We start from the raw sequence: 24,949 nt of genomic DNA, 5'->3' as shown, positions 1-24,949 counted from the left end.
GCAGGTTCATAGATTGTTCTGGGTTATTGATAAAGTTTTACTAGGGTGTTCTGGGTTATTGATAGAGTATTACCAATGATTACTAGGGTGTTCTGGGTGATTACGAGGATGTTTTGGGGGGTTTCTAGGGTGTTCTGGTTGATTGTGTTCTTGTTGGTTGCTAGGGTGTTCTGGTTGATTGCGTTCTGGGTATTTCATAGGTTGTTCTAGGTGATTGATAGAGTGTTACTGGTGGTTTTTAGGGTGTTCTGGATGGTTGCTAGGCTGCACTGCATGGTTTCTACTATGTTCTGGGTGGTTGCTAGGTTTATATTTGATTGTGTTCTCTGTGGTTCGTAGGTTGTTCTAGGTAATTGATAGAAAGTTACTGGTGGTTGCTAGGGTGTTCTGGTGATTGATAGAGTGTTCCTGGTGGTTGCTAAGGTGTTCTGGGTGATAAATAGGATGTTCTGGGTGGATGCTAGAGTGTTCTGGTTGATTGTGTTCTGGGTGGTTCATAGGTTGTTTTGGGTGATTGATAGGGTATTTTGGGTGATTGTGTTCTGGGTGGTTCATAGGTTGTTTTGGGTGTTACTAGTGGTTGCTAGGGTGTTCAGTATGTTTGCTAGGTTGTTTCTTAACAGCCCGAATTCTCTATAGACTACAAAGTTTACATTGCTTTAGTGAATGTGAAGAGTCTATTCTTCTAGTGTTCAACTGGTTTGTTTTCATTCAGGCTGTAGGGGATTGTGTTAGGCGTGGTACATTTTGCTGCTCCATTTTGCAATTTTCATATCCAGGAGCCAGATGTTCAGGCATAGCAACCGACTACTCCACATCAAACTCCAAACACCATAACACTGCACATGTGTTACTTACATGATAGTATTGTGCAAGATATGCAAAAATACGTATTTTTTCATCTGTTTTAGATTAGAACCTATTTGTTTTTTTTATTTATTTATTTCACTTAACTCTTTTATACGCATCCTCACCAAATCAATAGGAGTTCATCTCAAACACCAGATAAGATTTTCGGAAACTCTTCATGTGATGGATTTCCTGTAATTCAAAATTGTGTTTTTAGTGGTTAAAGGTCCAAACTTACAACCCAAATTTTGGGGTTCAAATGCCAGAAAGTTACTGACTGTTTTGGATATTAATGTGTCGTCTAAATTTGTATTGATAATAATATAACTATGTGGTTTTTATATTGGTAGCCTTAGAATTTAACCTTTTTTTTAAGATAGTACAAGACTGCACTTTCGTGTCAGGATCTGGTTCACAAATGAGAGACGACCCAAACAGGTAAGTGAAGATCAGGTCAGTTTATTGACAATAAACAGTGGATGGACTGATGATCGGTGAACCGGAACTGGCTGGATGGCAAGTCGAGCAGATTGACCGGTGGAGTCTGGGTAGGGTGAGTGTCTGAGGGTAATGGCCAGATGTTTTTCATTCAACAGACTGTGATTTCCAGTGATGCTTTCAGTGGTTTTAGGACATAGGACATTTGTGGGATTTGTGTGAAATGAAAACAAAAAAGAAATTGTTTTAGTAGTGTTCACCAGGAAAATGCCTTGATACGTACAACGTGCCAAGTTGTTATTTTGGCCTATTTTTCAAATGTATGTTTTCAATTTCATAACAAAATTCCATCAAAATGTATTGCATAATCTTTAACAAAATTAAATGAATAAAACTTTAATTTAAAAGTGTAACTTTGTTAAAGATTAATTCTATTAAAATGGGATTTAATATTTATATATAATTATTATTGTTTTGGATTTTTTACCAGGTTTTTGCACTGTATGTACCAGTAACATAGTTACATCCAGACAAATAGTTATTTAATAATAAATTACTATTATTATGATATTTATTTCAAAATAAAATAGAAATAGAAAATACATTAAACTGTATATTAAAACGTTTTTAAAAATATTTTATTTATTTACAAATAATAAAATTGAATTTTCCTGATTTTAAGAGCTTTTATAGATCGGAAGTTTAAAAGTCTGGGTAGGGGCCAACATTTACAAATTCTGTTTGAAATTTAATTTTTTAACAATCTCAAAAATAGGAAAAACAAATAAGCTATTATAACCTAGCTCTTACAACTTGAATGATAGTTGTTGTTTTTGTTTTATTTTTTTTGGAGAGAAAAAAATTGACATCTTTAAAAATCATCCTACGGGACAGAAAAGTTCCCCTTTTTGAAGAATCCCCCATTTATGGATGCCAAGATGTCATTTAATAAAAGTGCTTCTCATGGGTGGAGAGTACTTTACCCAACATCCTTTATACATGACAAATTATACTTATATATAGGTGTATCATAAAATAATTCCATAAATGATTTTACATTTTGCTATGTCATTCGCAGACGTGCATTTCATGTCAATCACTAAACATGCTCCTGAAATGACAGTGCTCACGTAATTAAAACACATCTTTTATTCTAGTATATACATTTGAATGCCAGAGACGTGCAATTTGGAATGTTATTGTAAAGACTGGAATGTTCTCACTGTCTACGGCTCTGCTCTTGTTTTAGGTGTAGAAACGTCCAAGAACAGTTCCAGATGTGTCGTCAAGGGTGATCTTAGCCTCTGTGATTGTAGCAGGTCCCACCCTGATGTCATGATTTGGATTTTCCATTCTTAAGCCATCTGGATTTCCAATGTGCTTCCAAAGCAACCACAGAATTAATTGGCAATGGCTCTAATTGATCGAATGCTCTGGTCAAAACAAAATCTGCTGATGAGGTAATGTTTTGGTTGCTTATGTAATAGTTCTGAAATATCGTTTGTGAAACGCTTGGTGATATGACCTACAGATTTCGGCTCTTGCGTTGACAATGACACATTGATTATAATTCGTCATGGTGAAAGGTCAGAGGCTTGACAATGAAAATGAATCAAATGTGTTTTATAGACTTTAGGCCACATCAAATTTTGCTAAAATTTCAAGCGAGTCATGGTGCAAGAATTTTCTTTATTTTATTTTTTTTACTTTACTTTAAGAGCTGAACTTATTTTGGCACTGTAACAGCCCCTACAATGCAACCATATAAATGTTAAACATAAATTGTTATATTATTATTATTATTAATAATAATATGTAAAAAAGGTCCAGGGTAGCTCAGCAATTTAAGACACTGACTACCACCCCTGGAGTCGTGAGTTTGAATCCAGGGCGTGCTGAGTGACTCCAGTCAGGTCTCCTAAGCAACCAAATTGGCCCGGGTGTTTCAATAAAAAATTCAAAAATTAAAGGCATATTTTTCTTGAGAATAAACTTGTTAAATTTAGAGAAATAAAGTAATTAAGTATCGAAAAATAACATTTGCACATTAAAGTAATTAAATTTCAACTTTAAACTCATTATATTTCAATATTATAAAATGTTGAAAATGAACTCATTATAGAATAAAGTCGTTGCATTTCAAGAAAAAAAACTCGTTAAATTTCAAGACAAAAGATTAAATAAAATTTTGAGAATAAACTCATGATTTGAGAATAAAGTTGTTCTGTTTCAAGAAAAACTTCACATTTCAAGAAAATAAAAATATAAAAAATATTTTTAAAATAAAAACAAAATATTGAGAATAAACTCGTTAAACTGAGAATAAAGTTATTAAAGATCGAAATTAACATTGTAAAATTTGCACATTAACGTCATTAAATTTTTGACTTTAAATGCATTATATTTTGATATATCTTAAATTACGCATTTGATCAGTGCTATGTTCGTTTGCATGTTGATAGAGGACATGACTGATTGGATCACTTAGTCAAACTATATGTTTTCTTTCAGTAACAAAGAAATAAATGAGAAACAAACAAATAAACAAAGACTTCCACAGAGATGCTGTGATATTCATGCTGAGCCTAATTTTGAGTTTTTTCCTTTTCTTCACTTTCCTCTAGATGTCACTGTCGGCCTCATGGACATTGAAGGAAAATAAATTGATTTCTCAAATGAACCAAAACAGGGATGTTTGATGTGACCTTTTAACTAGAATCCAGTAACATCATAATTGATATTGGTGTACATACCAAAATACTATTGTATATTAAAATACTCATTTATGTCTAAAGAAACTGAGTGCAATAGAATGATTGGCAGTGCAATTCTAATCTATGCCAAGTTGTGCGATCCTGACTCAGGATGTTGGTTCTGATAGTTAGAGACCAGCCCAGTCCCTGGAAACTCTCAAAACACTCGTTTCAGCATCCGACAAATGAAATGTCTGTGATGGGTTAATGTGGATTCAGAGAGGTTAATTCAGGCTAACCTTTGTTCTTCAAACAATAAATTAGGCTTTGATGAAGTTATGCTGCGACGGGCCAGACAAAAGCATGTCAATCACATAAAGTGGGAAAGATCAATGAGTAATAGGGACCTCACAAATCGTACACTATTTCAGTACATTTGGGCAGCCCAGTCAAAACACATGCTTTTATGTGGTTTGTTATTCACATGAATGTTGGTTAATAAAAAAAGGAAGATTTCTACGTCACGTTTACGGTTCGATTCTGCGTCATTGTGTTTTCAATCTTTTCCATTAGTGCTTCCAGTTCTTGTTTTGTTGTCCAATTGTACAAAAGGACTTCTAAAAGGAACCTCCCTTCATTGTGTTTGATTTTCCCTTTTCATTTGTAATGAAAGTGAGAGTGAAGTTGCTTTAAAACATTTGACTTTGATAAGAAACAAATAATTGACCAATACATCCAAAACGTAAGCATTGACAACAGAGACAGACTCTTAAAAATAACAGGGCTCTTGAGTTGGATTTATGTCATTTTGGAGTTTAAAAGAAGTAATTAATGTGTCATAATACAGGATGAGCCAAAACATTATGATCACCCACAGGTGAAGCAAATAATGTTGATCATCTCCTAACAAGGTCTGGTTAGATTAGATGGTAATCGAACAAACAGTTCTCGTAGTCAACGTGTTGAATGCAGGAGAAATGGGCAGGAGTAAAGACCTGAGCGATTTTGACAAGGGCCAAATTGTTATGGCCAGACGACTGGGTCAGAGCATCTCTGAAATGGCAAGGCTTGTGGGGTGCTCCCGGTCAGCAGTGGTGAGTACCTACAGACAGTGATCGAGGAGGGACAAACCACAAATGGGTGACAGGGTGGTGGGCGCCCAAGGCTCATCAATGAACGAGGGAAATGAAGGCTCTCCCATCTGGTCTGAACCGACATAACATCTACTGTGGCACAAGTCACAGATAATTTTAATGATGGTTACGGTAGGAAATAGGAATGTGTTACAACACACAGTGCATCGCACCCTACTGCATATGGGGCTGTATAGCCACAGACCAGTCAGAGTGCCCATGATGACCCGTGTCCACCATTGACAGCATCTACAACATGCATGTGAGTGTCAGAAATGGACCTTGGAGCAGTGGAAGAAGGTCGCCTGGTCCGATGCGTCCCGTTTTTTGTGTGTGCCGTTTACCTGGGGAAGTGATGGCACCAGGATGCACTGTGAGAAGACGACAAGCCGGTGGAGGGAGTGTGTCCGACCATTCATGTGGACATCTATTTGACATATGTCACCTACCTAAACATTGATGTAAACCAGAAACACCTCCTCATGGCAATGGTATTCCCTGATGGCAGTGGCCTCTTTCAGCAGGATAAATTGCCCTGCCACTCTGCACACATTGTTCAGGAATGGTTTGAGGTGTTTCCCTGGACTCCAAATTCCCCAATTGAGCATCTGTGGGATGTGCTGGACCAACATGTCCGATACACCACGGTTCAACCTTACAACTTACAGTACTTGAAGGATCTGCTTCTATGTCTTGGTGCCAGATACCACAGGACACCTTCAGGGGTCTTGAAGAGTCCACGCCTCGGCGGGTAGGCACTGATTTGGCGGCACGCAGAGGACCAACAACATATTAGGCAGGTGGTCATAATGTTTTGACCAGTGTAGGTTCTTCAGGTCTGCGTTTTGGTTTCTGGGTTCTTTAAAACACAATACATAGATGGTTTTCCATACTACAAGAGACATTTTTTTTTTAAATGTGGAACTTAAATAGGTTCTCCTATTACATCAGACTGTAAAACAATGTTAGGTCTAATCGGAACCTGTATTTTTAAGAGGCTATTTTACTCAGGCTATGTTCAGTAGTAATATAACCTGACTGCACCCAGAACCTACCCAAGGCAGGTTTACATTGATTGCATACCATAAAATTGGTAAGCGTCACTAAGTCAATGAATGACCAGATGGAATGTCACTGTTAAAATAAAAAAAGCTATGAGCTGATATCTCAGAGTTGGACTTCTGTGTGCTTTTGCTAATAGGGGCAGTTGCAAAATATCTGACATATTTTCAATTGCCCTCAAAGGATAGCACATTTGTTCAATGCCTGGAAATATTAGAGTGGTGTGGTGGTGGCGTAGTGGGCTAAAGCACTAAACTGTTAAGCAAAAGGTTGTTGGTTCAATCCCCACAGCCACCACCATTGTGTCCGTGAGCAAGGCTGTTATGTGCCTTTTACTGAGGCATGGCTTACTTCTGGCCACTCTACCATACAGGCCTGATTGGTGGAGTGCTGCAGAGATGGTTGTTCTTCTGGAAGGTTCTCCTCTCTCCACAGAGAAACACTGGAGCTCTGTCAGAGTGACCATCGGGGTTCTTGGTCACCTCCCTGACTAAGGCCCTTCTCCCCAAATCGCTCAGTTTGGCCGGGCGGCCAGCTCTAGGAAGAGTCCTGGTGGTTCCAAACTTCTTCCATTTACGGATGATAGAGGACACTGTGCTCATTTGGACCTTCAATGCTGCAGACATTTTCTGTACCCTTCCCCAGATCTGTGCCTTAATACAATTCCGTCTCAGAGGTCTACAGACAATTCCTTGGACTTCATGGCTTGGTTTGTGCTCTGACATGCACTGTTAAACTGTGGGACCTTATATAGACAGGTGTGTGCCTTTCCAAATCAGGTCCAATCAACTGAATTTGCCACAGGTGGACTCCAATCAAGTTGTAGAAACATCTCAAGGATGATCAGTGGAAACAGGATGCACTTGAGCTCAATTTTGAGTCTCATGGCAAAGGGTGTGAATACTTACGTACATGTGATTTTTTTATTTTTTATACATTTGCAAAGATTTGAAACAAACTTCTTTCATGCATGGTGCTTGTTTAACAAAACCAAAGCAGATAGTTTTCGATGTTGTTGTTATTACATCATATTCGGGTCATGTGATGACGCCAACGTCCCCGGACGAAGTATGTCCAAATTGCATTCACACTACTCACATGCATACCTAATAGAATGTACTATTTTGCCGGCAGATAAGTGCATCCTTCATCATATGCAGTTACAGATAAAAGAGCCAGACACAGAAATTGTCTGCCAGTCAACTCAAGACTGTGCATGCATATTAGCTGGACCAGAATGAAAAATAGCATTCTTTTAGCGTGATCCGAGGTAAAGATGCACATTTTATAATACAATTGTTGTCGAATTTTACTGCTAAATATGTTTTTTGATCGTAATCTTGACCAACTGTATTGGAGATTTCGGTCTTTCACCATTCGAGTAGATAGGAGCTGTACATTCATGCCGCTTATATCCATATAAAATAGTTGCCCTGAAGCGTCCCAAAGATGGCCATCGAGTGGACTGGCTTGCCTTGAAAGGGACTTTTAAGAGTTGATGGTGTGAGTCTGCAATTTTTCTGACACCCACGGAGGTAGAGTACCTGGCAGATCACATTCGGACAGCTATGACACACTGCACTTATTCATGATACAAGCATTTCATTGTTATGTGTGTAGTTCTGCTTAATGTTTTAGGTTTCAACTTCTGTAAAATATGTAGTTGCAATGACATTATAAAACAGTGACAGTGTGTATTATTTCATATGCAAGTTGCAAGTTTCCGGCAAGTTCATAAAATTAAATTAAATTACATTTGTACTTTTTAAATTTATTTGCAACCCACATTTTTAAAAAGCTTAAGTATGATTAAAATGGTTGTAAATGGAATATAAAATAAAACTTACACACTTTGTGTGTGTGTGTGTGTGTGTGTGTGTGTGTGTGTGTGTGTGTGTGTGTGTGTGTGTGTGTGTGTGTGTGTGTGTGTGTGAGAGTGTATGTGTGTGTGTGTGTGTGTGTGAGTGTGTGCGTGCGTGTGTGTGTGTGAGAGAGAGAGTATGTGTGTGTGAGTGTGTGTGTGTGTTAGAGTGTGTGTGAGAGTGCGTGTGTGTGTGAGTGTGTGTGTGTGAGAGAGTGTGCGTGTGAGTGAGTGTATGTGTGTGTGAGTGTGTGTGTGTGTGTTAGAGTGTGTGTGAGAGTGAGTGTGTATGTGTGTGAGTGTGTGTGTGAGAGAGAGTGTGCGTGTGAGTGAGTGTGTGTGTGAGTGTGTGTGTGAGAGAGAGTGTGCGTGTGAGTGAGTGAGTGTGTGTGTGTGGGTGTAGGTGTGTGTGTGTGTGTAGTTGTGTGTGTGTGTGTGTGTGTGTGTGTGTGTGTGTGTGTGTGTGTGTGTGTGTGTGTGTGTGTGTGTGTGTGTGTGTGTGTGTAAATACAGTTCCTCAAAAATTCTGCTCACCTTAAGAATAACATGATGGGTGAATGACACGAGAAGATGGCCAGAGATATTTTTAATGACTGTTGTCTCTTGGAGTTTTGTGAGCGCAGAGGCATATCATTACATCCGCAGCGTGAATCTTGTAGATTTATGAATCGAGTACTCTTGTTTCAAAATGTCTTCCCACTGCTTCCAGTTATTAAGATATCGCCAGAACACATTAAAATACTTATGATAACTTTTGGCAACTCTAAAACCTGTAAATCCACTTCTCATTAATATAGACCGGAAGTTCAAAGACAAAATGTTCAAAACGTCTGTGTGCTAGTTTCTCTGGCGCATGTAAGAACGCAGAGAACGGACTTGTGTTCCTATGAAGACCAGTCTTGCCAAGCTATCTTGAAAGAACGAACTCGGATGGATAGGAGGACGTATGTGTCCTTCAAGTGGACTCAGACAAATCGTAATTACGAGTTCCGAGCACATGAATGACCGCGAATTCGGGAGTTCAAGTGGGAAACTCGGAATTCTAGATGATACCAGAGTTGCTGAGATGGGAGGAGTCTTAAACTTTCAACATGGCGGAGGAAAGCACAGTTTATTATTGAACGACACTTTTCTAAATACAGCTAATTGTTAGCGCTTGCTGTTTTGATCATATTCATTTATGTATATCGGCAACCATTCTATGTATGTTGTACAGGGGTGTAGATTCCAGGGGGGATGGAGGGGAGAAAAAAACGAAACGATAAATGTCCCTCGTCTGCCACCGTAGTTCCGAGTGCTTGCCTGATGCATTCTCGATTTCAAGGATACATCCGGGTCATTTCCTGCATTCTCTGTAATTGCGTTCTTGAGGACTGGAATCGAAGTTCGGCACTGGATGATGATGTAGAACGAGTCCACGAGAACGTAAGAACACAAAAGAACGCACATTGAGAAACAGCCAAAGGTTCGCTGTCCTTTTCTGCATATCGCGGCGCTGTTTTGTTGTCCGTTATGCATAACGCGGTGGCTCATTTTAGCTTATCATGGCCCATTCAGCAGATATTTCACGTCCGACCCACCGGCCCGCTCGGTTATCCCGATGGACACTCCACCCCGATCGGCCCCAAAGTGCGTCGGCCCACCGGGAAAATGCCCGGTATGCCAGATTACCAGTCCATCCCTGGGTGTATCCTTTGTGGACACTCACAACCTACAATTCTATGCTTCAACGGAAATTAACATAATTTGTCTAAATAAATGACTCCAATTTTCTCGAAATATGACGTTCAAATGCATGTAATGTTAATTTCCAAGTTGAAATACCTCAGTATACGGGTGTAGAGTATATTATATGTATAATTATAGTAATATAAAATTTAAATAAATAATTATAGATTAAAATGACACCTGTAAAATCTATTTTCTTTTCTCTCTACATCATTATAACTCTCCTAAAATACACCTCATAGATTCCCTTATAGAGGGACTTTGTTCCCTTCTCACTCAATGCGCTCGCGCTTGTTAAAGAGTGGCGTGCTGTCATAGAAACCATGTTACGTTCCGTTTCCGTTTGTCCTACGAGGACGCTCGGTATACTGCAGCCTTCAAAGGACACGTCCTACCTAGCGCGCAGCCTTCGAAACGAGAAACAACCAACCATTCTCCTGCAAGTCAGTCCACTGTCGGCCATCACTGGAACGCTCTCGGGTGGGGCTATTTCCAGTCAAGCCAGTGCAGCTCCTATCTACTTGAATGGGAAAACACCGAAATCTCCTAAACGTTTGATCAAGATTACGATAAAAAGAACTTCTTCCAAATAAGTGGTAAAATATGAAAACCCTGGTACAGGCGATGTCTGTATCTAAAATGTGATTGGCTCTTTTTACCTTTAAGGCGTGGCTGCCGTTGACCGTTCAAATTTCGTCCCTTTATTTTAATTGAAGTGGCCCGTCTCTGCCCTTCAGTCTCTGATATGGATCTCTCTTTACTGTCATTTGATGACGCCTGTGGCGTCCAGCCAATCATCTGCGGTTCTGTTTGTGACGCGGGCTCTGATTGGCTTACAGCTTTACGTCGGCGAAGCTCGTGACACACTCGCCGTTTTACTCCATCAGCTGGGAGTCACGCAGGTGAACTCACTGGAATCTAGTGCTGCAATAATACAGGTAACACTTTTCTGGCTTTTGATGTTTTGTTTTTTCTACTCTCTTATAGTGTTGAGTAAAAGTGTTTTATATGCACTTATGTATGCGTTAATAATTCAATAAAAGATTAAAACGTCGCTAAAATTAAACAAACTACGTTTTATTTAAAAAAAAATATATATATATATATATATATATATATATATATATTAGCATTAGGATTGTACAACAGCTTAAGTTTAATCCTTGGTCACAAACCTGTTTTTTTAAAAAAGCTGAAAGTTTACAACACCCATATTTGTTTACTAACAAGTTTTTTGGTAAAAATGTTATTTTACTTTAAGGGTAGTTGATGCACATCATGTTTATGAGCTTTTTTTAAAATCAGGATTTTAAGTACAAATGTATAAAGAAGGTATAAGGGGAATAGTTGATTCTGTGACAGATTTTCACCATTTTAGCCACTTTTTACCTTCACTGGTTCATTGTGAATGGTACTTCAAATTAAACATAAATGTATTCCATGAAATTTCATTTAAAGAGGTTAACTGCATGTGTAATTATAAAATTATTGGCGTTTGAAGTAGTTTTAGATTGCGTATAGCATGTCACCGCAGGGCATGTCAACTTTCCAACAGTATTTTATGTAAACTACCCATAATCAATTTAAATGTAGTCAAAACATAGTCATTTTGATATGGAGTTGTGAGTAGAGTATATCGAATTATGCGGTCTGATGAGCTCCTGAGGATATGTACTTTGCAGGTGGACTTGGACTGTGTGTGTTTATTCACTGTAAATGATTGGCCAGCTAGGACCATCATGTCACAGGGCAAATATTTCACATTTCTTTTCTAGTTTACGTGACATTAAACTTATTTTCGAAAAATGTCTATACCATTTTCAACTTTGATTTAGTGACTTGTTAAGTGGTGTAACCAAGTAATTGAGGGATTAGTTGGTCATTATGGCAGAATGAGGGGGGGTGTAGAGGGTGCAGAGTAATAAAAGACACATAAAACTAGCATAGCTATGAAGGAAATTGGTTGCCTGGGGCAGTGTTCAATTGCACAGTTTATCAGTCGTTATAGCAGTTATTGACCAATCAGAATCAAATATTAGCCAATGTAAGCCATGTAATAAAAAGTCAAATTGTTCTGACACTTTTGTTATTTTGGTAAAAATAGTTTGCAAGTATATTTTTCAAGTGAAAAATTGTTTTTGCAAAGAGTGTATTTAAAAAGATATTTTTTTTTTATGCATCTCAGGATGGTTACACAAACCCGATCTCATGATAATTCGTCACAATAGTACGAGGTGTTGAATTTTGAGTTATACACCTACCAAGTCAAGTCATTTTTATTTGTATAGCGCTTTTCACAACACTCATCGTTTCAAAGCAGCTTTACAGGAAATCATGCATTAACAGAAAATGAAACTGTCATATCTGTAAAGTCTTAGTCATCATTGTGTAGTTTGGTTAAATATGACTGTAAATTGTGTATAAAAATAAGTAATTAAATAATCATTGTATTTATAACCCCAGTGAGCAAGCTGAAGGCGACTGTGGCAGGGAACACAAAACTTCATCAGATGTTGGTTAATGAAGAAATATAACCTTGGGAGAAATCAGACTCGTGTGGGGGGCCAGTTCAGTTCTCCTCTGGCTAAACAGCATGAATATAATGCTAATATAAGTTAATTGTGTGCAGTGAAAGTCATATTTTTTTTATAAATTAAGTCAGCGTTAAGGACCAGTGTTGAAAAAATATATTTTTATGAACTTTAAGATTAATGACTAATGTCTTTGAAGTCCATCCTGGATTAACTGCAGAAGTTAAGGTTAGGGTCAGTAGGGTGAGTAGGGTTAGGTTCAGTAGGGTCAGTAGGGTTAAGGTTTATGGTGAGTAGGGTTAGGGTGAGTAAGGTTAAGGGTTATGGTAAGTAGGGTTAGGGTGAGTAAGGTTAAGGGTTATGGTGAGTAGGGTTAGTGTTAAGTTCAGTAGGGTGAGTAGGGTTAGGGTGAGTAGGGTTATTAGGGTGAGTAGGGTTAGGTTTAGGGTTAGTAGGGTTAGGTTTATTAGGGTTAGGGTTAGTAGGGTTAGGTTAGGCTTAGAGTTAGGGTTAGGGTTAGGTTTAGGGTTAGTAGGGTAATGTTTATTAGGGTTAGGGTTAGTAGGGTTAGTAGGGTTATGTTTATTAGGGTTAGGGTTAGTAGGGTTATGTTTATTAGGGTTAGGGTTAGTAGGGTTATGTTTATTAGGGTTAGGGTTAGTAGGGTTATGTTTATTAGGGTTAGTAGGGTTATGTTTATTAGGGTTAGGGTTAGTAGGGTTATGTTTATTAGGGTTAGTAGGGTTATGTTTATTAGGGTTAGGGTTAGTAGGGTTATGTTTATTAAGGTTAGTAGGGTTATGTTTAGTAGGGTTAGTAGGGTTATGTTTATTAGGGTTAGGGTTAGTAGGGTTATGTTTATTAGGGTTAGGTTTAGTATGTTTAGGTTTTTGGTTAGTAGGGTTAGGTTAGGCTTAGATTTAGGGTTAGTTGGGTTAGGTTTAGGGTTAGTATGGTTAGGTTTTGGGTTAGTAGGGTTATGTTTATTAGGGTTAGGGTTAGTAGGGTTATGTTTATTAGGGTTAGGTTTAGTATGGTTAGGTTTTGGGTTAGTAGGGTTAGGTTAGGCTTAGATTTAGGGTTAGTTGGGTTAGGTTTAGGGTTAGTAGGGTTAGGTTTTGGTTAGGGTTGAATTGTCCTTTGTTAGTTGGCTGATGAAGGCTTTTGTTGGCAATTAAAATGATTGTCTATGTTTTCCATTTCAATAGTTTAGTCCATTAATAGACAAAAATGATGCAGGCAGAGTTCAATGAGGTGCATCCCAGTTCAACTGGCAGGTTATTTCGGTGCTGTTCGGTGTGGTCCATCCTATGTCCAAGGTTCAGGCAGTGGCATATGAAGTTTCCAATGTCTTTCAGTTGGAGTTGGCATCAGTTCATCCTCTGAAGTCAAAAGACAGAAGTGATGTCTGGCTAGCATCAGCTAGCAACCCTTAGCATCTGTGTACAGTGGAACGCTAGCCTTTTGAAGTATAATAATTTGACTGTACGTGCATACACTGTTGGTGCATTCGTGCTACGACTGCTATGATAGACTGGACTATTTATCTTCAAGAGTTTAGATCCATAAAGATGTCTTTATATTCCTTCAGACTCGAGTTATACAAATGCAGGTATCTCCTGACCTACTCACACACGCGCTCTTGACGTGGACATCGACTGTTGTTATTTCCACATTTGTCTCCTGTTGTTTAGCGGTGAATAGAGAATCTTGTTCTAGTGCTTCTTCGTGACAGCACTGGCTCAACTGTGAGTATCGTCACCTTGTTGGCCCACTAATTAGCTCAGATAATTCAAGGAGCATGCGTATTTTGCGCGTTCAGAGTATGCATGGAAAAAAAACAGGCCACATACATTCAAAGCTCGAGCACTCTGCTGATGAAGAAATTTGTGTCACGTGTCCTGTACGCCAGACACCTAGCGTTCGTGTCCGACTGAAGTATACTTTGGACTTTACCCTACCTTGAGCGTATACATAACCATGATTAATGTTAAAAGGCCTGATGTGTTATATGGAAGAAAGCAAGACTTCCGTGTTCCGAATGCAGGTTTGTAAAGCTCATGTGATTGGTTGATAAGTCATATGAATAAAGTTGTACGAATTCGCCTCCGTAGTATTGGGACGAATTCCTAATAAGACTACGTTGGTTACACCATCTAGACATTTTCTACTTAAAAGGAATATTCCGGTTAAGCTTAGTCTGAATTTGTGGCATAATGTTGAAGTATAGCGGCACAATGTAAAGATTATATGCATTTACATGGTTTTAGTGTTACATAATTGCTTATTAAGCTTATCTGGTAAATTAGAATTTGGTTGTCATGCCGATGTAACTCGGATAAACCCCGTAATCTGGTAAATGCCGGGATATCTCTCTTTATCACGCTAAGTCATGTTAAATCGTATAATGTTAGGTCTTGTGGCTATACTTTTAAAACAGTGTGTATTGTCACGTTTATGGTCTGGCCACATTCGTTGTAAGACAAAATTATGTTTTGTGGTAATCAACATTTTGCCACAATTGCTGTGGATTGATTTTAACTTGTATTAATCTCAGAACATTCCTTTAAACCCCACAAAAATATATCCAAATTTAATTTAATTTAGAAATTGAAAGCATGTTCATCATAGAAGAGGTGTATTGAAGTTTTTTAAATAAATGAATAGATCTTGACCTAGACATGAATGTTACGTCATTGACCCTTATTTGGGAGTGGTGGTGGCGTAGTGGCCTAAAGCAATAAACGGGTAATCAGAAGGTTGCTGGTTCGATCCCCACAGCCACCACCATTGTGTCCTTGAGCAAGGCACTTAAATCCAGGTTGCTCCAGTGGGATTGTCCCTGTAACAAGGGCTCTGTAAGTCACTTTGGATAAAAGCATCTGCCAAATGCATAAATGTAAATGTATTTAATTTCACATTCTCTGGCGTATGCCATTCACTTCCAATGCTGATGCAATATTCTCTATTGTACAGTAACATTGTCATTAAATCCAGTTTAAACAAAACACTCCAATATTTGTAGGTTCCTCTTTGGCACTATTATAATTTTCCGTTTAGAGTTCTATTTTAAGCAGCCACTCCCTCAAATAAAAAAAAAACACAAAGACATTTTATTTGTTTTATATGAAAACAAAGTGTATGTGGGCTCAAGGCCAAACCCAACAATACGTTGCATGTCTTGAATTCTTCCGGTTATTTGAAAGGTTCACTTAGCACAATTGTCTTATGAATACCTATCTGATTTTACTTCTTTGCCTTCAGATCATTGTCAAAGATACACAGGACAAAGCTCTTAAACAAACTGCTGTACAAATGTCCGAAAACCCAAAAGGCAAGGTGTTTTTCCCCCCGACATGGATACATTTGGAGAAAAGCAGCTGGATTTGCGGCATGAGAAGTACAGATCTGAGCAGGCACAGTGGCATTCCAGGGTGAATTCAGCTTTTTAGGTGTTGGCTGAAGCCATCGCCCATCTATTTAGTTGTTTCTGTCATAGCAAGGTGTGTGCTTTCACACATATCTCACCTCAACAAGGCAGAATTGGCTGAAATATGCTGAACAACTTGAAAACCTTTCAGCGTTTTGGCTAAAAATGACTGGAATTCACACTTGTACAATTTCTTGAGGGTATGCTGACTTCATGTTCTCCTCTCAGGTAGTTATTTTTGTGCAGAAATAAAATAAAATTTGATTGAGCTGTCTACATTGGCAGCATCCTTACTGAGATGGAACCGATTTGGAACGCTGTACATAGGCAGCCACTCTGTACGTAATACAAATAGTGCTCCGACAAGAAGCTCTTGGGTGACTCGACTCGCAATTGAGTTTGACATTAGCATGTTGCTTAGTTAATGCTGTGCCACTCTAGGTGTGGCTCAGGTGGTAGAGCGGGTCAGCCACTAATTGCAGGGTTGGCGGTTCGATACCCGGCCCACATGACTCCACATGCCGAAATGCCCTTGGGCAAGACATTGAACCCCAAGGTGCTCCTAATGTCAGGCTAGCGCACTTGCATAAGTGCAGACCATTTATCACAGTATACTTGGGTTTTCCGTGCACTGCTACGTCTCGAGCACAGTGCGCGTGACACAGATTTTAGCATCAGAACAATATGCATTGTCTGTATGCAGCCCAGTTTTAAGACACATGGACAATTCACATCTGTGCATGTTGTCTGCACAAACGCCTGGCATTGACTGTACTAAAATAGTATCACAAAGCAGTCGTTGTGTGCATGTGTCAAACGTTTTTCAGCTAAACTCGGTCTGTGTTTACCAAAATGTAAAACCGGTGGCCAAAGCTGGAAGTGTTTTCGAATGTATGGGCATGTGTGAGCTCAGAGGGGCACCAAAAGCAAGTTGTATTTTAGGTTGTAAATGATGTCAAAACAGTCAACAGGAATGCATATTTTATTAATCCTAAACCCTGACCCAAACCACAACCCTAAACATCAGTGGAGTAAAAATTTACTCCACAAATTAAATTTTTTAGCAAAAATGCAACCTCCGAATCGCACTTACCGTTGATTACTTCCTGGTTCCCACAGGATCAGAACCAGGTTCTCAGAGGTTGCTAATCAGTAGCATCACAGAGAAAGGTAAACCTGTTCGAATGTATGCACAAATTTCTAATGCTGGATGCCGATTGTCAAGTCAAGTCAAGTGGGTATGTCAGTAATTTGGCAGAATGGGGTCGATTTTAGGGTACATGAATATTCGTAAGTGACATGTCGATTTCTTCTGTGATCATGTTGCTCTGGAACTTAATTCACAATTTGATTTAGAAAGAGTTTGATGTTAGCATGTTGCAAAGTTAATGCTGTGGTACTCTAATAAGCATAAAAATACACATTAACTCACTAACATTGGGAACATTAGTCCATTTGAATGAGTTTGAGCTACTTTTTTTATCAATACTTGCATGTTTAATATAATAAACATTTCCATTGCTTTTGTACGCCATCTTGGATGGAATGTTTTTCACTGAGTTGGCCGCAATAGGCTAGATTATTGGATTGCTTTCTCAGCAAAGGATACATGCGATGCTCCCTTACCCTTGGCCCAAAAAGGTGTCTTCGAAATAATTAACAGGCTAATTACTTTTTGGAACAGCCTTGGGGTCGAGAGTATGTGGCAGCTCACTAGGTTTTGAAAGGGAGCCATGATGTGCTTTCTCAACTGTTCTCAAGGATCTTATTCAGGTGAATGCATAAGCACACCGTAATGGAAACAGGCTCAAATTTCACCTTGAGCAGTTTGCATTGCTCTGAAATACAATGCTTTTAGAGTATTAACTCTTTCCCCGCCAAACACTGAATTTTCCGGGTTTCCGTGTTTTAGGTGTTATACGGTAAGGAAGACCCCTGCGCATGTTTTGAAAGAGTACGCAACTCTTTGATCAAAGAAACAGACTGCGATCGTCTCAAACATGAAGAAGTGGAGTATTGAGAAGCTCAAAATATCAGACATAAACATGCCTTTTTATCAGCTTTTTGTCTGAAATGTTGTTTTTTGACAAAACCGACCTCTGTTCAAGTCGCAATAAAAAAAGAACAAATGAAGATAAAATATAATCGTTTTTTTTGCCTAAAAGCAGAGGCCCAGATCTTTATTGTGATATATAGCATCTTCATATATTCATGGAAGAAAATATTCTGCGGGCCATTAAAGTTTAGCGAAAATCGTCAAAAACCCTGGCAGTGGCTGGCAACTTTTTTTTAAAAACGCTGGCGGGGAAAGAGTTAATATTTGTTGAAATCTTCAAAAAATGCCTCTGCAATCTGGGTACATTTTGTTCTCTGGGCGTAGGCTTTGAGTTGCCTATCTCAGGTGCATGTGTTTCTGTAATTATGTGTGTTTTGTTTTGATTAGCTTGCCTGAAAGGGCGAGTCAATCAAGGACAGATAATGTTTTTGCGATCGTGAGATGTTATCTGCAGGGTGGATGCAGTTTACCTCCAGCTATGTGGTAAATGTTCAGTCCTTTGTGACGAAAGAGACTTTAATAAAGGCCAAATTGAGCATCTCTCTTAATAGAAATTGTTTTTTTTTTTGACCTGGTGATGCCAGTACGCAACCACTTAGTATCCCCCTTGAACATTGCAGCAACCACATAGCAACAATCTGGCACCCACCTACAATAGCCTAGCGTTGTGTTAGCAAGTTTTGCATGGGAAAACACCACATACATTTTCTTCAGAATATCTAGATGTTGTTAGAAAACTGATTCAAAATGTTCAGTTCATACAACACTGTGATCTTATTTAACTTGTGCATTTAATTTTGTATTTAGATTGCCACTCTTTTGTAATATCAGAAGAGGCTCTTTTAAAGTCCTGTGCCTTGCTCTTCCAATGTGCAATGCCAAAAAGTGACACCTGGCCAGGGGGCATTGCCATGGAATCTGTGACCGGTATGGACAGTGCTGGTAGCCGTGATAGTATGGTCAGCATCAACTCTGGCTTTGTAAGTATTTGCCTTAAACATCTTTACCAACTATTGTCTTTTTGTCAAACATGAGAATATGTTACTGATATCCTCTATATGAATGATGAAAGAAACTCTATATAAAGGCAGGCTGCTTTGTGGGTGCAGTAACACGAAGGTTAACTTTCCATTACAAAAAAAAAAGAAAACGTGAGAAATTACATTGCCTTCTCTGCATCATGCAGTTGCTAAAACAGATATTTGTGATTATAATAATAATAATAATAATAATTTCCTTACATTTATATAGCACTTTTCTAGGCACTCAAAGCGCTTTACATAGCATAGGGATGATGCGACGGCAGCCATAGTGCTCCAGAACGCCCACCACACACCAGCTATTGGTGGGGAGGAGAGAGTAGAGTGATGTAGCCAATTCAGGGATGGAGATTAAAACGAGGCCATGATAGATAGGGGCCAATGGGGGGAATCTGGCCAGGACACCGGGGTTACACCCCTACTCTTTACGAGAAGTGTCCTGGGATTTTTAATGACCACAGAGAGTCAGGACCTCAGTTTAACGTCTTCTCAATGCAACTATCTGCTTAGAAGCGGAACAAGGAAACATGTTGTAGTGATGTTTACTATCTTGATTGAACAAAACTTAAACACTAATTAAAGTTGAACTTTATGTAACACTTCATTAAACATTATATACCTACTAACATCATTTAACACATATAAAAAATATGTAAAAGAGACATTTTTAATTATTGCATTTTTTAACTGTTGACAAATACTATATTTATACAATACTGTGTTATAAATTACCCTGGAAGGTATCTGAACATTTAGAAACCACTTTCAATTTTAAGTTCTATGAGGATCCTCTGTGTATAATGGTGGAAATGGTATTTAGCGAGAACAAGAACAGAGCATTTCTACACTTTAAATTTATCTGGTTCTATCCAGTGTTTGGTTGAATGCTTTACAAGTTCCATAATCAAAATATTTGGATTATATTATCATTTTGATAATGTGTTACTTTCAGCCAAATTACAGTGAGAAAAAGGATAGCAAAACCCTAATAATTTAAGACGTTATTTCAGAAATGAACATTCCCCCAACACTAGCCACAATACATTGGAAAAATACACTCTGAGTTGGAAAAATGAAATTTTGAAACATGTGGTTCAGCAGCTATCTGAAAAATGTCAAAAGATTTGGAAGGGTCTTTAGCAATGTTTTATTTGTATGATAGAGTGATGATAGTTTTGGACACCTTTCCGCTGAGGAGAAAGCAACCCTCATGTACCTAGAAGAGACCATTGAGGCTCTGGAGGTAGAAGATGACAGCGGTTTGTCTAGCGATGAGCCTGATCGCTCATCTCATGACCTGGCAGGAAAAAATATTAATCAACCCTCCATCGACCACAGCAAACCTGAGGGTAAGCAGTAATACCAGCGCTGTCTTTGAAACATGGTATTATACTTGCAAGTATCTCTCTATTCATCAAGGATCTCCTTGTTAAATAATAGTTGTCATTTTCCCTCCGATTTGTACTTTTAAAGAAAAATAAAAAATGTATATTGATTTATAAATGTTCTCTTTCAGAGCTGTTAGCCCATGAGGACCCAAACCAAGTCATGGGAAGAGATCACAAACCATCTGAGAAGTACCTTGTGCCAGTTCCATTACTCCTTGCCAGTGGTAATGACAAACTGACCAGTAGACCTGTTGAATCATCTCCCAAAGAACAACCTGTGGCTATTCTTGATGTACCTGATGGGTTCAGATCACACTCTTACCATCAGCAAACTGGACAGGCAGTTTCAGAAGGAACTGCTTCTTCCAACGTAGTTACAGCTAAACCAAGCATTGGATTATCGAGTGATGTGATTGACTTGCCACCTTCTTTCATACCTGAACCACCAGTTAGAACAAATTTGCCCAGTGACTCAAACTCGAAAGAGAGTTCTCCAAAGAGTTTGGATGTCAAGTCACAACAGAAGCCCCAGAAAGCTTCCTCAAAGATTCCGGTGGGTTTCATTCCACCACCGTCAGACTTCACGGATGAACCAGCAGAGAGGAGCGCCACAACACATTATTCACCACTGCCAACACCCGTTTTCGATGAGCCACCAGAATGGACTCCTGAACTCCCAAAAACAAAGCCAAAACCTGGTGTTGGACTAGATGAGCCTGCTGAGATGAGCAAATCCCAAAGTTTTGAGCCAGAAACCTCAAGAGGACCACTGTTTCACAATGACCTTGAGAATTTGCGCAAGAAGGCCTCCATGAAGAAAGCGCCTCATTTGACACCGTTAATGGTAGGACAACATGCTTCCGCAGATAAACCGATGACACCTTCAACATCTTCAGAACATGTACCTGGAGTGCCAAAAGAGTACAGTGACCCCAAAAGCCCACCAGTTGTGGCTCCCAAACCCAAGAAACTGCCGTCTAATATCATTCTCAAAAGCCACAAAGATACAGGTGCAGCACACTCTTTATTACCACAGAGTGACCGTACTCCGCTTGATCCACAGAAGACACGAATGGAAGCATTAAGAAAATTAGGCCTGCTGAAGAGTGAGGAAGTCGTTTCCGTGCCCAATATCTCTTCTAATCGATTACCAACATTCAAAGCTAAAGATACCCCAATTTCCTCCAATAACCCAAGCATTTACATGGGAGCACCCAAGGCAGAACCAGTGCAGGACTCTAGACAAGCTGAAAGTCCCATACCAGGAGTGGTGCAGTCACAAATAGACATGCCAAAACTCATAGACGCAGCAAGTAGGGAAGGTTCTATAAAGAAGCAACCATCAATACCCTTTGAGGTCAAATCAGCTTCTCTGGAGCGATCAGGTGTCGGTCTAAGCAGCATTGTCATTGAACCCACCGCACAGGCAAAAACTTCAGACAAGACCAATATTGAGCGGCGATCAGGTGTAGGTCGGAACAGCATCATTGCTGAACCGACCCTACAGGGAACAAATACAGACAAGACCAATACTGAGCGGCAGTCAGGTGTAGGTCGGCACAGCATCGCCATGAAACCAACCTTACATGCAGCAAATCCAGACAAAACCAATGTTGAGCTTTCGCCAGGTCAGTTACGAAAGAACCAAAGTCAACCTCCTTCTGCAGGAAGCGCAAAGGACTTCGGTATTGGCCATCCAGCTGATGATTCAAACAAATCACTTCATGCTGCTTCAGTTCAGCCTTCACAGCCAGGTAACAATTCCCAAAAGTTGCCACGCTCCAATGGAATAAGCGTTCTGATTACACCACATGGTAAAAATGGCGAGAACCGACAAGATGCCTTGAAGAAACTGGGATTACTGAGGAAATAAACACTTTGCTATCTGCCTTTCTCTAAATTCTGTACTTCTGGGTACAGAATTCACAACTCTGGGTACAAGGATCGTTAGCATTGTACAACAGAATGTTAAATTGGGTTTGACATAATATGGACATTAAGACATAATTGAAAGGACCTGCTATAGTGGAGTTTATTTCTGGATCGTCTGCAATAGTGGCACTTTTGGTTTCATCTTGATGGTTGATTTGCACCCTATGCTACCTGCTTAAATAATCATCACAACATAGCTAGTTGTTTTAGTAAGAAAGGTAAGGAAATTAATGTAAACATCATTGCATCAAAATGAAATCAAAATGGACTTTATTCACTTTCTGAAGGCATGTCCCTGGTCTTATGCACAATTCAACCATGTATGTTATTTAAATGAGAAAGAAATTCTTTCTTCATCATATTTAAACAAAATGTAATAACGTTCTCCAGCGCTGAATCGTCTTTCATTTTTGGTTGACATCACATCGGTCATGTAGGCTATTGGTTAATGTTGACCAATCGCAAAATAGCTATTTAGGCGTTGTTATAGACCTTTCTTAATCTTGCCAGTAGTTTATGTAGTAATTTAATGCCAGTTAATGTTAAAGGTGTGCTGTAAGCGATTGTTTTTCATGGAAAGCGTTTTGCGCATTCTCATAGTATTGTAGTTGCAGCTAATTATTGAGGCATAATGCCATTTTTATGCCATGTTACTCAGACCAGTTGTCATACCTGTCAACATTTGGGTAACAAAATCTGGGAGACCTCTGGGGGGGTTGTGCTAAATACTTACAAATTGTGACGTTGTGATTTAATGTGCTGAGTAACATCATTTTTCCCACTGTGTCCGATATTAAAATTAGTGCGACACACTTTGCAAAAGGCGTGGCCATTGTCGATATTTCTTCGAGGTATGACATTAAATTCCTCCGTTCAGCTGTTGTTATATTTACATGTATATTTAGGTTTTTTTTGCCAGAGCACTACCTAAGTCTTCTCCCATCTATCAGTGATGCTTGATTCAACTTCCCGCGTCTACTACCAGTGCAGATATCAACAGCTCAACTGGGCTGTAGGTTGTCCGGTTGAGGTCACAAATGGGTTGGAATTTTTAGGAAGTGTCGATTGTGTGAGTAGGATTCGTTTCATACAAGTTCTATCGGGAAGACATGCAGGCTTGAGTGAAGTTTGAGATGCCATTTATTTGATAGATGTAAAACGGGAGGTGATGTCTCTCTCTTTGGCATAGGCCCCGTCCGGCAGTCCGAGGTAGTTGTACCCGGAACCATCATGTCCTGCCGGAGATAGGAGGCAGGGGCGAGGAGCCTACCCCCCTGCGGGACAGGGCTCAACTGGTGGTGGTGGGGTGGAGGAGGTTGCAGTGTTGCACACCGAAACAGCAATGTGATAGGTTGTGAGCAGACTTATAAAGCATTGGCTTACGTGCGATTGACTAGGAGTTACCCAGCTAATGATGCGATGATGTGCACCTGCTGGTCTTCCCGCTAGAACTATGGGGCGGGAAATGGGTGTGAAATATGGGAGACTCCCGGGAAAAATGAGAGTGTTGACAGGTATGCCAGTTATCAGTTAAGTGCGCTCTTTTGCTGCTGTTGTTTTTGACAACCGTTTTTGCTTGTGTCGGTCTCACTAAAGCTCATTTGGTATCTTTGGAGTATGGGATTTTGGAAAAAAGTGAGCGTGGCTAATCCAACGGCTCATCTTGACAGCTTGTGGAAATTCTAGGTCTAAAATCGCTTACAGCCCCTTTAACACTCAAATCTCATCTCTGGTGTGTATCATTTTTGAATGGTGCTGTAAACACCATATTAAATAAACATTTTTAATAAAGCTGCTAATCTTGAAAATGAACAGACTATTGATGAATAATGAGTCAAGAATTTTACTCTTCTACAATTTTAATAATGTGGCATTATTTATGAGGGGTTCTTAAAGAATAGAAATTTGGACTATACTGAGGAAAAAGAAACGAACGTAAAGATAAAATCACTCTTTTAGATTTGGGAGGTAAATGGGTAGTTGGCATGCCTAGATGTGTGACATTCGATAATAAACAGCATTTTACGAATTACAAGTTTTGCTGTTTTTTTATATTATATTATATTCAAATATATTGTATTATTAGTAGCTTTTACTACCTCATATTCATTGAGACTTCATGAAATATTATGCTTTTATAATATCATATGTCAGAAATAATTTGCCTCTCTGCAGGACCATTCAAAATGAACTAATGAAGGCAAAAGGTGATTAAAAATGGTGGAAAAAACTTAAAAGAAATGACAAAAGCAACAGGGCCTTACAGTTTCCATTATACTTCAAATCAATGTCAATCTAACAACATGATGTTGATAACAAAACAATAGTCTATGAACATGTTATGCATCAACCACTGACATATGAATATTTTGTAATATATTACTATGATAATGGGATTTACTGCAGATCCACGAAAATCACATGTGAAACGAAACATTCTGAATCAGTGTTTGATGTCCTTGTCTCTGACGCACAAACACCATTCCATGTTTTTCTTGTCAACAGAGTCTTGCTGAGGTGACATTCTGAAAGTTCCTTTCATAACATCATCGGTGTATATCAGATGAGGCAGAACTAGTCAGACCTGGTCTGAGGTTAATGACATGCTTGGTCTGTTTACAATGAGCCAGACAGTCAGATTGAGTTTTCAGATCACTGACTTGCTTTTGTTAGTTACTAAAAGAATATCATTTTGCATTTGAACAGGTGCATTTAGAGGTTGTATAGTAGTTGTCTGTTTTAAAACAAAGTATTAGGGAACGTCCAATTGGACAATAAGCGGAATAGACAAATAGTCTTGCACAATAG

At 39.0% G+C, this 24,949-nt stretch overlaps 1 protein-coding gene and 1 long non-coding RNA gene across 4 annotated transcripts; both read left to right on the top strand.

The window, feature by feature from the left end:
* Nucleotides 1–975: 975 nt before the first annotated feature.
* Nucleotides 976–4,430, top strand: LOC127619119 (uncharacterized). Of its 2 annotated transcripts, XR_007967527.1 has the most exons (4): nucleotides 976–1,043; nucleotides 1,226–1,402; nucleotides 2,537–2,747; nucleotides 3,912–4,430. It is a non-coding gene; the product is annotated as an uncharacterized LOC127619119 (long non-coding RNA). The 2 variants fall into 2 exon arrangements; XR_007967526.1 differs by having other exon boundaries at nucleotides 1,000–1,402.
* A 6,128-nt stretch (nucleotides 4,431–10,558) lies between these two features.
* LOC127619113 (specifically androgen-regulated gene protein) lies at nucleotides 10,559–24,164 on the top strand. 2 transcript variants are annotated; one of them, XM_052091873.1, is made up of 4 exons: nucleotides 10,559–10,702; nucleotides 18,589–18,761; nucleotides 19,984–20,170; nucleotides 20,338–24,164. In XM_052091873.1, exons 2-4 carry the CDS (start codon nucleotides 18,657–18,659, stop codon nucleotides 22,080–22,082), a joined length of 2,037 nt encoding a protein of 678 aa, XP_051947833.1. In that variant the 5' UTR covers nucleotides 10,559–10,702; nucleotides 18,589–18,656; the 3' UTR covers nucleotides 22,083–24,164. The 2 variants fall into 2 exon arrangements, with proteins under 2 accessions (XP_051947833.1, XP_051947834.1); XM_052091874.1 differs by lacking the exon at nucleotides 10,559–10,702 and adding an exon at nucleotides 17,864–18,264.
* Nucleotides 24,165–24,949: the final 785 nt, after the last annotated feature.

This window comes from Xyrauchen texanus, chromosome 25 (assembly GCF_025860055.1).
Source record: "Xyrauchen texanus isolate HMW12.3.18 chromosome 25, RBS_HiC_50CHRs, whole genome shotgun sequence".
Taxonomy (NCBI): domain Eukaryota; kingdom Metazoa; phylum Chordata; class Actinopteri; order Cypriniformes; family Catostomidae; genus Xyrauchen; species Xyrauchen texanus.
This window is presented reverse-complemented; position numbering and strand designations above follow the sequence as displayed.